Source organism: Ovis canadensis, chromosome 9 (genome assembly GCF_042477335.2).
Source record: "Ovis canadensis isolate MfBH-ARS-UI-01 breed Bighorn chromosome 9, ARS-UI_OviCan_v2, whole genome shotgun sequence".
Classification (NCBI taxonomy): domain Eukaryota; kingdom Metazoa; phylum Chordata; class Mammalia; order Artiodactyla; family Bovidae; genus Ovis; species Ovis canadensis.
In genome coordinates this window covers 54,643,418-54,656,356 of record NC_091253.1, presented here as the reverse complement: position 1 = coordinate 54,656,356, position 12,939 = coordinate 54,643,418, and the positions used below count along the sequence as shown (strand labels likewise).

At 39.6% G+C, this 12,939-nt stretch overlaps 1 protein-coding gene across 1 annotated transcript in view; it reads left to right on the top strand.

Annotated features, from left to right (window-relative positions):
- Nucleotides 1-12,939, top strand: part of CPA6 (carboxypeptidase A6) — a 312,714-nt gene that overhangs the window by 231,843 nt on the left and 67,932 nt on the right. Inside the window, exons 5-6 of the mRNA XM_069600201.1 lie at nt 17-118; nt 2,833-2,937. Of these exons, the coding sequence (XP_069456302.1) occupies nt 17-118; nt 2,833-2,937 (207 nt within the window). The remainder of the gene's footprint in view (nt 1-16; nt 119-2,832; nt 2,938-12,939) is intronic.

Below are 12,939 nucleotides of genomic sequence, written 5' to 3'. Positions count from 1 at the left end.
ATTTATTTGCTTTTAGATTCAAAATTGGATGCATCATTTGAATAAAACACATTCAGGTCTCATTCACATGTTTTCTATTGGAAAATCATATGAGGGAAGATCTCTTTATGTTTTAAAGGTAAAAAAAAATAAGAAATTAGCAACTGAATATTTGCCATTCATCTTTTTCAGCTTTGACTTATAAGGAAAAGAAGCGAAATGGTATTTCATAGTGTCTCGTATTTAACATCATCTGGTAATATAAGACTGGTGGCTTAGATAGTAAAGAATCTGCCTACAAACAAGAGACCTAGGTTTGATCCCTGGGTGCAGAAGATACCCTGGAGAAGGGAATGGCAACTCATTCCAGTATCCAGGCTGGATAATCCCACAGACAGAGGAGCCTGGTGGACTGTCAGTCCACGGTGTCAGACATGATTGAGTGACTAACACGTTCACTTTTTACCCAGTAATTTAAGAAAAAATAGTTTTTCCCTTAAGTTTTTGAGCCATATTTAATTTTTGCCATTGGGTATTCCAAAGAAGACTATTTCTAACTTATCCATAGTGACTGATGAACTTCAAAAATAATGACCTTCAAAATTATGTGTGGGTTGGTTCTGCTTACAATGAACAGATGCAAAACTATACAAATGTATCAGAAGGTATACGTCACTCCCAGCCCTTGAGCCTGCATTCTCTTCCAGCTACTCACCTATAGCTCTGCATTCCTTCTCAGCCAAACATCTTAAAAGATTTTCCTACATCACTGTCTCTACTTCCTCACCAACCATTCAGACCCTGGACTCCCTGACCTTTGTCCCAACGATGACTCTAGAACTTCTGGTTGACTTCTACTTGGCTCTCCTCCCATCTCAGAACATCCTCTTCCCTTGTCCTTTCTTTACGTTCTGGTGACCCCAGGATTCTCTCCCCAGCTGTGCTGTCTGCCTGCTGTCTCAGAAGCACATCCACCCCATGGTTTCAGTGATCATTCCAGACATATCTTTTCAGTGGACTCTGCTCTCTAGAGCTGGGCATCCTCATCTCGACATTCACCAAAGCACCTCAGACTCACGATGACACCACTGAGCTCCAGATCAGGAAACATGAACCACCTGAATTCCTCTTCCCTATTCTAACCACTTCAAACCTAACACGAAGAACCAACAACTTTTTTTCCTTCTATCATCTTCTGGATTTATCACAGCCTCTTCTCTTGTCCTCACTGCTGTTGACCTAGGCTTGTTTCTGGATCTATTCTTCCTGGACTATTACAATCATGGCCTCAGGACTGAACTTCCTCATGAGTCCCCAATCCTCTCATCCTCTAAGTATACACACACACACACACAAACCCCTCCCATAGAATCAGGATGAAGCCTTATCTGTATGTCATATCTAGGAATGTCCTGTGTCTCCTGCCTCTGGGTCAGCTTCATCTCCCTTCTTTCCTCAGACCTTAGCAGCAGTGGTTCAAACATGGTGTGCTCAGCTTCTCTTCCAAGCTTGAAATAGATGTCTTCTTTCACTTGTCTGCCAAGGAAGCTTCCAGTCTTACTCTCCTACTCAAAGTCTTTCTCTTCTGAGAAGCCCTCGTTTGTTCCACAGGAAAATGACACATAGCACCCAATGTCCCCAAAGTAACTCCTACATATTCACATTATAGTGATGAATTGCTGGTATTTCTGCCCTCTCCACCACCATATAAATTCCTCATCTTCTCATCTCAGAATCTCCAAGGCCAAGCCCCATGTCTGATGTTTAAAAGGTTTTCTTGAAGTGTTAATATCAGTTGAGTGAATTAATGAATGAATGAAAACTAGATTTCCCATCAATGTCAAAAGTGAAACTGAAGTCACTCAGTCGAGTCCGACTCTTTGCAACCCCATGGACTGTAGCCTATCAGGCTCCTCCATCCATGGGATTTTCCAGGCAAGAGTGCTGGAGTGGGTTGCCATTTCTTTCTCCAGGGGATCTTCCCGACCCAGGAATCGAACCTGGGTCTCCCACATTGCATGCAGACGCTTTACTGTTGGAGCCACCAGGGAAGCCTGAAAGCCACCTACTAATTAGTGGATAAGAAACCATGTTATAGATGAAATTTATATAACAAGATTATAAAGTAAAGTTTATTGCTTGATTCTACAAATCAAATTGTTTTCTGTTTCCTTTATGTACTGTAATAAAATTTGACTTTGTCTTCCTACAAGACATAGCTATTTCTTTACTAGATATTGCTTGGGAATATTTCTGTTACCTTTCCTGGGGAGGGGGGTTGAGAAAAAGAGGGAAAGGACAGAGAAAAGGAAGGGAAAAATTCAGCTTCTTACTTAACCGCCACATATTATATTGAAATGTGTGTGTGCTAAGTGGCTTCAGTCATGTCCAACTCTTTGCAACCCTATGGACCGGGGCCCTCCAGGCTCCACTGTCCATGGGATTCTCCAGGCAAAAACACTGGAATGGATTGCCATTCCCTCCTCCAGGGGATCTTCCCGACCCAGGGATCGAACCCGCATCTCTCACATCTCTTGCATTGGCAAGAAGGTTCTTTACCACTGGCGCCATCTGGGAAGCCCTAAAATGGAGAAGCACACCTATTTAACCAACTGCCTTTTCCTTATGTATTTTCCACTTCTTTGATTTGTAATTAAGGCAATAAATTTACAGTTTCTGCATAAACAAGCCTAGACTTCTGAAATCCATAGGAACTCTCTTTGTCGTTTTTATGGGTTACCTGATGAACCCAACTCTAGGGAAGTATTATGCTGAAATCATATTAAATTATGCAGGTCAGTGAATCCAAAAATAAAAGCTTGCTTTGGTTACTATGAATACTCTTCTTTTCAGCTGGGCAGAAGATCACGAGCTTACAAAAGAGCTGTCTGGATGGACTGTGGCATTCATGCAAGAGAATGGATTGGTCCTGCCTTCTGTCAGTGGTTTGTAAAAGAAGTAAGTTAAACCCTTTATGCAGTCTCCATTTGAGCTAGCCAGTGTTTTTATTCTGCTCAAGGAACAAAACTGGGAATGTGAAGCGAGTGATACCTGATAACACCATAATTGTGTGGGTTGCTTTTACGTTTAGGAAGACCTCTCAAAACCCTGGCTCAGATTATCTTCACCTCTGCCTTTGGAGACTGGAATTACCAACCCTCATTAAAGAGAAGGAATTTGAGATTCAGAGTATTTAGGAATTTATGACAAATTAGGAACCAACCATGATAGCTGATATATGACAAAACGCTAAAAATTCAATGTATGGTTTTTCAAAACAGTTTCTAATGTGATATTCATGGAAAATTCTACATGACTTTTGTTCTTCAAAATGATCTCACATATGCTATAGCAATAAAGAGATGCCCTCCTGCTATGGATCTGTGATTTAGACACCAATGACCTTTAGCATTTGTGGATGTAACATTCGCTGTTTCAGTGCTTTTCAGTGACTAATGGTTGATGACTCACAGTGATTTCTCATTTTCTGGAGGCTTCATTTAAGTCATAAGCCTTATGAGGCTAGTATATTGAATGTGTTCCTATCCCAGGAGTAGGTCAGCCTCATGGGCTAACATCTTAATACGTTCTGATATCTTTCTATTGTCAAGAATGAAATGACTTTCATGGTTTTCTTTTTCAGTTTGACTTCTTAGTGTTTTGTTTTTTTTAAAGACTCCTAAAAGAAAATGAACTACTAGTACAGGTAATAAAAGTGAAAAAAATCTAAGGAAAGGAGGTTCTAAGCCAGAAAATAACCCTAAAAGTTACTTATGGAAAACCATTAATGATACAAGATAGTGAAATATTTCAGTTATATTTCACAGTGTTTTATGGGAAAATTATGTGACCTAGTGCAGTTTGTGATTTTGAAGACTCTCCTAGTCTTAGAAAATATGCCTCACAAATGTCAATGATGTGCTAAATTTGTAAAATCTGCTTCTCCACCACCACCAAGCCCACACAAGTATTCATTTTATAATGTAATAATAAAATTTTCAAAGTATTTCCACTCAGTGTATTCAGCAATTCATATTCTCTTAAAATACCATTTTACCCAGTAGGACAAATGCAAAAGCTAACAAATTGTTAACCCTAGCATCTTGTATAAATATCCATTATATACATATAATACTGTCTACTGTCTCAAGTTTCAAAAATGAAAAGGGGGAAATGGTTAAGAATAGAACATCTATTGTTTATAGACTATGGTCCTCCCCAGGTGGTGCTAGTGGTAAAGAACCCAACTGCCAATGCAAGAGATGTAAGAGACATGGATTTGATCCCTGGGTCAGGAGGATCCCCTGGAGAAGGGCACAGCAACCCACTCCAGTATTCTTGCCTGGAGAATCCCATGGACAGAGGAGCCTGGTGGTCTACAGCCCATAGGATAGCACAGAGTCAGACACAACTGAAGCAATTTAGCACACATGCACGCATGGTCCTGTGCGTTATTATAAAACATAAAATATATCTTCCAAACATTTAATCTCACCCTCACATGTGCAGCCTTTTTATAGCACCTAAACTTAATTTGTCCATGTGGTAACTGCCTCTCTTCCTATGCCAGTGCTGAGGGCAGAGCCTATCTTGTTCATTGCCAAATTCCTAGCACCTGGAACACCATCTGGCACTTAATAATGCTTCCATTATCTGTGAATGACTGGGCATAACGAGAATTCAGTGGTTATGATAAGGAGAAAGTTCTGGGAGATGACTTGCAATTCATCTCCTAAAGATATGAATGGTACTACCTGGACTTTGCAGTGTGCAGTATGTATAGCCATGCATGGCAGCCCTAGAACCCAAGCTAAATTGAGTGCCAAAGAGTTGATGCTTTTGAACTGTGGTGTTGGAGAAAACTCTTGAGAGTCCCTTGGACTGCAAGGAGACCCAACCAGTCCATCCTAAAGGAAATCAGTCCTGAATATTCACTGGAAGGACTGATTCTGAAGCTGAAGCTCCAGTACTTGGGCCACCTGATGCAAAGAACTGACTCATTGGAAAAGACCCTGATGCTGGGAAAGATTGAAGGCAAGAGGTGAAGGAGACGACAAAGGCTGAGATGGTTGGATGGCATCATCAACTCAATGGACATGAGTTTGAGTAAGCTTCGAGAGTTGGTAATGGGCAGGGAAGCCTGGCATGCTGCACTCCATGGGGTTGCAAAGAGTCGGACATGACTGAGTGACTGAACTAAACTGAATTTTTGCTCTCTCTTTTTTGGTACTTTTCCCCAAATTCAGCAGCTTAAAACAGCAAACATTGATTACTTGCTGGTTTCTGTGGGTCACAATCCAGGTGCAGTTTAGCCAAGTGCCTTGGGTAAGTCAAAGTGTCAGCTGGACATTGGGCCATCTCGGGCTTGTGTGGGGAATCTGTGTCTGAGAGCTCAGTCACGTGAGTGCTGGCAGCTTCTGTCCTCCCTGGCTGTGAGCCAGAGATATCAGTTCCCCGTCACATGGGCATCACCACAGGACAGCTCACAACCCAGCACCTGGCTACCCTCAGAACAGATGAGGCCGAGAAAGGGCGAGCAGCCCAAGACAGAAGCCACAGTCTCCTTTAACCTAATTTCAGAAGTGATATCCTATCACTTTTTTCATATTCTGTCCATTGGAATACATCACTAGGTCCAGACTGGATTCGAGGGGAAGGCATTAGACAAGAGCACAAGTGCCAAGAAGTGAGAATCACTGGGGGCCACCTTGGAGGCTGCCAGCCATACCTGGTGGGACTCTCTCCGTAGCCATCACTGTAATGTTTGCATCCTTACTTCTACATGAACTGGAAGAAAACTTATCAAGCCTTTTGAGTTCCTGCTAGAACAGCAGATGGCACAGAGGTTACATAAACACATGTAGTAGTCAGACAGCCTTGGGTTGGAATGCCAGCTCTGCCATTTACTAGCTATGTGATCTTGGTGGGCAAGTCATAATCATAGTATGTGACACACTCAGTTATTGGGAGGATTCAATTATATAATGTTTATAAAAGACTTAAGAGTGCTTGGCGTATAATAAGCAGTTAATAAAATCAATTCATTTTTAATAGGAGTAGTATCAGCAAGTTGGTATTTTAAAATGACCAGAGAAATCATTAGAAAGTCAGCAGAGATATGAAAGAACTTAACACCACCAACCAGTAGGATCTAAATCACATTTATGGATCACCCAACCAACAACAGCAGAATATGCATTCTTTTCAGGTGCCTGAAGAACATACTGGGGCTTTACCCCGGCTCAGCTGATAAAGAGCCTGCCTGCCAATGCAGGAGGCACAAGAGATACAGGTTCAATTCCTTGGTCAGGAAGATTCCCTGGAGAAGGAAATGGTAACACGCTCTAGTATTCTTGCCTGGGAAATCTCAAGGATAGAGGAATCTGATGGGTATGTCCATAGGGTCTCAAAGAATTGAACACAACTGAACACACACACACAGAACATATACCAAGATATTCCATATCACACACCAAGAAACAAATCTCAACAAATTTAAAGGAAATGAAACCATACAGACTGTGTTTTCTGACCACAGGGAAATCAAACTAGATATTGATAACAGAAAGATAACCTCCAAACACCGAGAAATTAAGACACCTCTGAATTACCTATGAGTTAAGGATAAAATCTCAAGGGAAATTTAAAAAGTAAATTGCACTGAATGAACATGAAAATACATACAGCATATTAAAATTTGTGGTACACATCTAAAACAATGCTAAGAGGGAAATTTATAGCACTTAAATGTATACATTAAAAAGAGGGAAATTCTCAAAACAATAAGCTCTCAAGACCTATAAAAATAGAGACAAAGCAAGAAGAAGGAGGTAATAAGGATAAGAGTAAAAATCAATGAAACTGAAAACAGAAAATCGTTAGAGAAATCAGTGAAACAAGGAGCTAGTTCTTGAAAAGATCAGTGAAATCAACAAAGTTCTAGCAAGAGACACAAAAAACTACAGAACATACAAATTACCAACTTAGGAATGAAAGAGAGATATGATTACAGACCCTGCAGATATCAAAAGGACAATAAAAGAATACTATGAATAACTCTACACATATAAATTTGACAACTTAGGCAAAAATATACCAGTAAATAGAAAAACACAAACTTTCACAACTCATCCATTATGCAACAGGCAAGTTGAATATCCCTACTACTATTAAAGACAGTGAATTCATAATTTTCAAATTCAAAAATAAGAAAGGAATAAATCTCCCTACCCAGATGTTTTCACTAAAGAATTCTACCAAATGTTTAAAGAAGAATAAGACCAATTTTACACACTCACTTTCACAAAATAGGAGCAAACATTTTTAATTCACTTTATAAAGTTAGTATTACCCTAGTACCAAAATCAGCAAAGACAGTAGGAAAAAAACACTAGAAAATAGATTTATAAATCCCTAAGAAAATATTGCCAAGTAGAATTTATCAATCTATAAAAATAATTCTGCATCACAACCAAGTGAGGTTTATTTCAGAGGCCCAAACCTGGTTTAATATTTGAAATTCAATCAATGTAATCTACCATACTAACAAGCTAAAGAAGAGTCTATTTAATCTTATCAATTGATACAGAAAAATACCTTGACAAAATTTAATAGACATGCATAATAAAAACTCCCAGAAAAGCAGATATAGAGTAGAACTTCCTCAACTTTATAAAAACTATCTATGAAAATCATATTGCAAACATTACACTTAGTGGTAGACGAGCAAATGCTTCCTCCTAGGATCAAGAACAAGGTAAGGATGTCCAGTCTCACCACTCCTAATTAACACAGTGCTGAAAGTTCTAGTCAGTAGAAGAGGAAGAAATAAAAGATGTACAGATCTGAAAGGGATGAATACAATTTTTCTATTCATCAATGACATGATTGTCTTCATAGAAAATCTCAAGGAATCTACAGGAAAATAGAAATAACAAGTGAGTAAGATCACAGGACACAAGATAAACATACAGAAATCAACTGTATTTCTGTATACTAGCAGTGAACATGTGGATGCTGCAATTAAAAATATATAATAATTCATAATTACTCAACAAATGAAATAAACTTAGGCATAAATCTCACAAAACAAGTATAGGAATTATGTGCTGAAAACTATAAAACACTGATCAAAAAAAATCTAAAGATATAGAGACATGCCATATTCATGGACTGGAAGATTCAATATAGAAAAATATCAGTTCTCTCCAATTGATATCAATGTTTAACATAATTCCCATAAAAAATCCAGCAAGACTTTTTGTAGATATAAGTGAAATTATTCTAAAATTTACACGAAAAGGCAAAGGAACCGGAAGAGTTAAAACTATTTTGTAAAAGAATCATTTTACTCAACTTCAAGGTATGTAGCTACAGTAATCAAAGGTATATAGTGCTGGTGAAGGGACAGACAGAAAAATGGAACAGGAGACTCAGATACAGATCTACAAAATGTGCCCAAGTGATTTTCAACAAAAGTGTAAAAGCAATTCAGTGAAGGAAAGACTTATTTTTCAACAAATGGTGCTCGAGCAAGTGGACTTCCATAGGCAAATACATGAATTCCAACCTAAGTCTCATTTCTTACACAAAAATTAACTCAAGTGGATCATAGACTTAAATGAAAAATGTAAATTCGTAAAAACTTTTTAAAAAAAATAGGAAAAAAAGTCTTCAGGATCTACAACTAGGCAAAAAGTTCTTAGACTTGACACCAAATGCAAGCTCCATATAAGAAAAAGTTGATAAATTAAACATTATCAAGCATAATCAAAACTTAAAATTTTACTGTGTGAAAGACCCTGTTAAGAGGAGAAAAAAGACAAGCTACAAACTTTGCCACATATCTGATAAATGACTCCTATTTGGAGAATATAAACTCAAAACTTGACAATAAGAAAGCAAGTAATCCAATTAGAAAATGGGCAAGAGACATGAAGAGACTTTTTCACCAAAGAGTATACAGATGGCCAAAAAAGAGAAAAGCCCAGAAAAAAAGAGGCCATTTGGGAAATTCAAATTAAACCCACAATAAGCTATCACCAGACACCCATCAGAAAGGCTGAAATTACATACACACACACCCCTGGAGGTACAGGGAGGGACTGACTCACCAACCAGTGCTGGGGAAGATGGGGAAAAACTGGATCACTCACACACCGCTAGTGAGATGTAAAATGGTGGAGTTACTCTTGAAAACAGTTAACATTTTCATTTAAAACTAGACTTGCAACTATCATCCGTTCAGTTCAGTTGCTCAGTTGTGCCTAACTCTTTGCAACCCCATGAATCACAGCATGCCAGGCCTCCCTGTCCATTACCAACTCCCACAGTTCACCCAAACCCATGTCCATTGAGTCTGTGATGCCACCCAACCATCTCATCCTCTGTCATCCACTTCTCCTCCTGCCCTCAATCTTTCCCAGCATCAGGGTCTTTTCAAATGAGTCAGCTCTTTGCATCAGGTGGCCAAAGTATTGGAGTTTCAGCTTCTACTATCATATAACCCAGTAATTGCACTCTTGGCATTTATCCCAGAGAAATTAAAACTTATGTTCACTCAAAAACTGTATACAAATGTTTCCAGCAGCTTTATCTGTAATAGCCAAAAACTGGAAACAATCCAGATACCCTTCAATGGGCAAATGGTTAAACAAACTATTACATGCATACCATGGAAAACTACTCAGCAAAAAAGGGAACAAACTATGGAAACACACAACATGAATGAATCTCCAGAGAATTATGCCGAATGAAAAACTAGTCCCAAATAGATACATACTGTAGGATCTCATTTATAGAATGTTCTTGAGGTGATAAAATTACAGTTGACTCAAATAGCATATTAAAGAGCAGAGAAATTACTTTGCTGACAAAAGTCTGTCTAGTCAAAGCTATGGTTTTTCCAGTGGTCATGTATGGATATGAGAGTTGGACTCGCATAAAGAAAGCTGAGCACCAAAGAATTGATGCTTTTGAACTATGGTGTTGGAGAAGACTCTTGAGAGTCCCCTGGACTGCAAGGAGATTCAATCAGTCCATCCTAAAGGAAATCAGTCCTGAATATTCATTGGAAGGACTGATGCTAAAGCTGAAGCTCCAATACTTTGGCCACCTGATGCAAAGAACTGACTCATTGGAAAGGACTTCAAAGCAGGGAAAGATTGAAGGCGGGGGAGAAGGGGAGAACAGAGGATGAGATGGTTGGATGGCATCACCAGCTCAATGGACGTGAGTCTGAGCAAACTCCAGGAGCTGGTGATGGACAGAGAAGCCTGGCATGCTGCAGTTCATGGGGTCGCAGAGTTGGACGTAATTGAGTGACTGAACAACAACAACAAATACAGATTTAAACTGCAAGGGTCCACTCATACACAGATTGTTTTAAATAAATATGTACCACAGTTGTACATGATCCTTGGTTGGTTGAACCCAGGGATGTGGAACACTAGATATGGAGGACCAATTGTAAAGTTATATGTGGATTTTTTTTTTCTGGCCATACCGTGTGGCATGTGGAATCTTAGTTTCCTGACAAGGATTGAACCTGTGTTCCTTGCACTGGAAGCATGGAGTCTTAACCATTGGACCTCCCGGGAAGTCGCGTATATGGATTTTCCACTGCTTTTGAGGGTCAGCACCCCAATCCCCATGTTGTTTAAGGTTCAACTGTAGAGAAATGGATAACAGATTAGCGTTTTCTGGAGATTAAGGAAAGTGAATGCGGCTATAAAAGAGCAACCATGAGGGGTCCTTGTTGTGATGGCAAGGTTCTGTATCTTGACGGTGTCTGTTTCAGTACACTAGTTGGGATATTTTACTATAGTTTTATAAGATATTGCCATTGGGGAAAAGTGGGTCCAGGGTACAAGGGATTTCTCTGTATTAATTCTTATATGTAAATTTATAACCTCTGTCCATGGAATTCTCCAGGAAAGAATACTGGAGAAGGTAGCCATTCCCTTCTCCAAGGGATCTTCCCGATCCAGGGACCAAACCCAGGTCTCCTGCATTGCAGGCAGATTCTTTACCATCTGAGCCACCAGGGAAGCCCCATGTGAATCTATATCTATCTCAAAATGTTAAATGTATTGTAAAAAGAGTAACCAGGTCTCCGTACTCCTGGGTTCCATTCTCTTCAGAACCAGGTACTGTTTTGCTTCCTGGGCAGTCAGAAGCCGAGTTCATTCTTGCTCTTTCCTCTCTGCTATGTATAAACCTCATCAACTGACCCTGACTCACTCCACCATGGACACCAGGAGTATTGGGCTGTGGCTGTGACTGTCTGTCCCTCTCCTCTCCAGCCAGCTTGACTCTCCTATGTCAGGCCCTGGGAGCCACTTCCACTGCTGCTGCCTACTCCAGTTTAGTAGATGAGTCCTTGAGTATCTTGGATACACAAAGCTTAGAAAACAATGACAGAGAAGCAAACTACCTGGCTTAATTCACTGGTGAGATGGCCTTGATTATTTTATTTTAAAAACTGCTCAAGTGAATTCACTATCTCAACACATAACTGATACCTGTATTCATTATCTCAACAAATAACTGCTGGCTGGAAGATGTTTTTAAAATGCAAAATGCATAATAAGATGGTGGGTTTTATCTTTTAAATTGAAAATCATTTAATTATGTTGAAAAATAGAGAGCTATCACTTTCAATTTCAATACCTGTCACTTTTTTTTACAGTATTCATATTATAAATTTTTATCTTATTAATATAAGCAAAATAAAGAAAACCAATGGAGGCATGCTTGGGCTGCAAATCTTTCTCTTTTTCAGTGCTTCTTTATACAAGGTTAACAGAACCATTATTAATGTTATATTTATAGTATAGCAGATAGCTCAGTTGGTAAAGAATCCACCTGCAATGCAGAAGACCCCAGTTGGATTCCTGGGTCAGGAAGATCCACCGGAGAAGGGATAGGCTACCCACTCCGGTATTCTTGGGCTTCCCTCGTGGTTTAGCTGGTAAAAAATCTTCCTGCAATGCGGGAGACCTGGGTTTGATCCCTGGGTTGGGAAGATCCTCTGGAGAAGGGGACAGCAACCCACTCCAGTATTCTGGCCTGGAGAATTCCATGGGGTAGCACAGAGTCAGACACGACTGAGTGATTTTTACTTCATTGGTATTACTACACTTCACTTCAGGGGTGTACTTTGGCCACCTGATGTGAAGAGCTGACTCATTGGAAAAGACCCTGATTCCAATGTCCAAAAGACATTGGAAAGATGGAGAGCAGGAGGAGAAGGGGACAACAGAGGGTAAGACAGTTGGATGGCATCACTGGATATGAGTTTGAGCAAACTCCAGGAGATAGTGAAGGACAGGGAAGCCTGGTGTGCTGCAGTCCATGGGGTCGCAAAGTCAGGCAAAACTTAACAACTGAACACAACTGCCTTTGGATGGAGGAAGCCAAGGGGAAAAAACATGGTAGATGTACTATTGACAGATGTACTATTGAAATGTGTATCACAGAGGTCACTTCACCATGAATCCAAAAAGGAATTTTAAGAAACAGTATCTTTTGGTGATAAAGTTTTCTTAAATTTGTCATGGGCCAAGAGGGATGATACAGATACTAAATTTATCAAAGAAAGAAAACTAGAATAGATTAAGAAAGGGAAAGAAACAGAGGTAAATATATAGAACTTGGAAGTTATCTGTCTGCAAAAGTGAAGAGATACTATTTGCAGATGAGTAAGAGCTGGGAGAAGTATCAATAACCTCAGATATGCAGATGACACCACCCTTAAGGCAGAAAGTAAAGAGGAACTAAAAAGCCTCTTGATGAAAGTGAAAGAAGAGAGTGAAAAAGTTGGCTTAAAGCTCAACATTCAAAAAATGAAGATCATGGCATCCGGTCCCATCACTTCATTGGAAATAGACAGGGAAACAGTGGAAACAGTGTCAGACTTTATATTTTGGGGCTCCAAAATCACTGCAGATGGTGACTGCA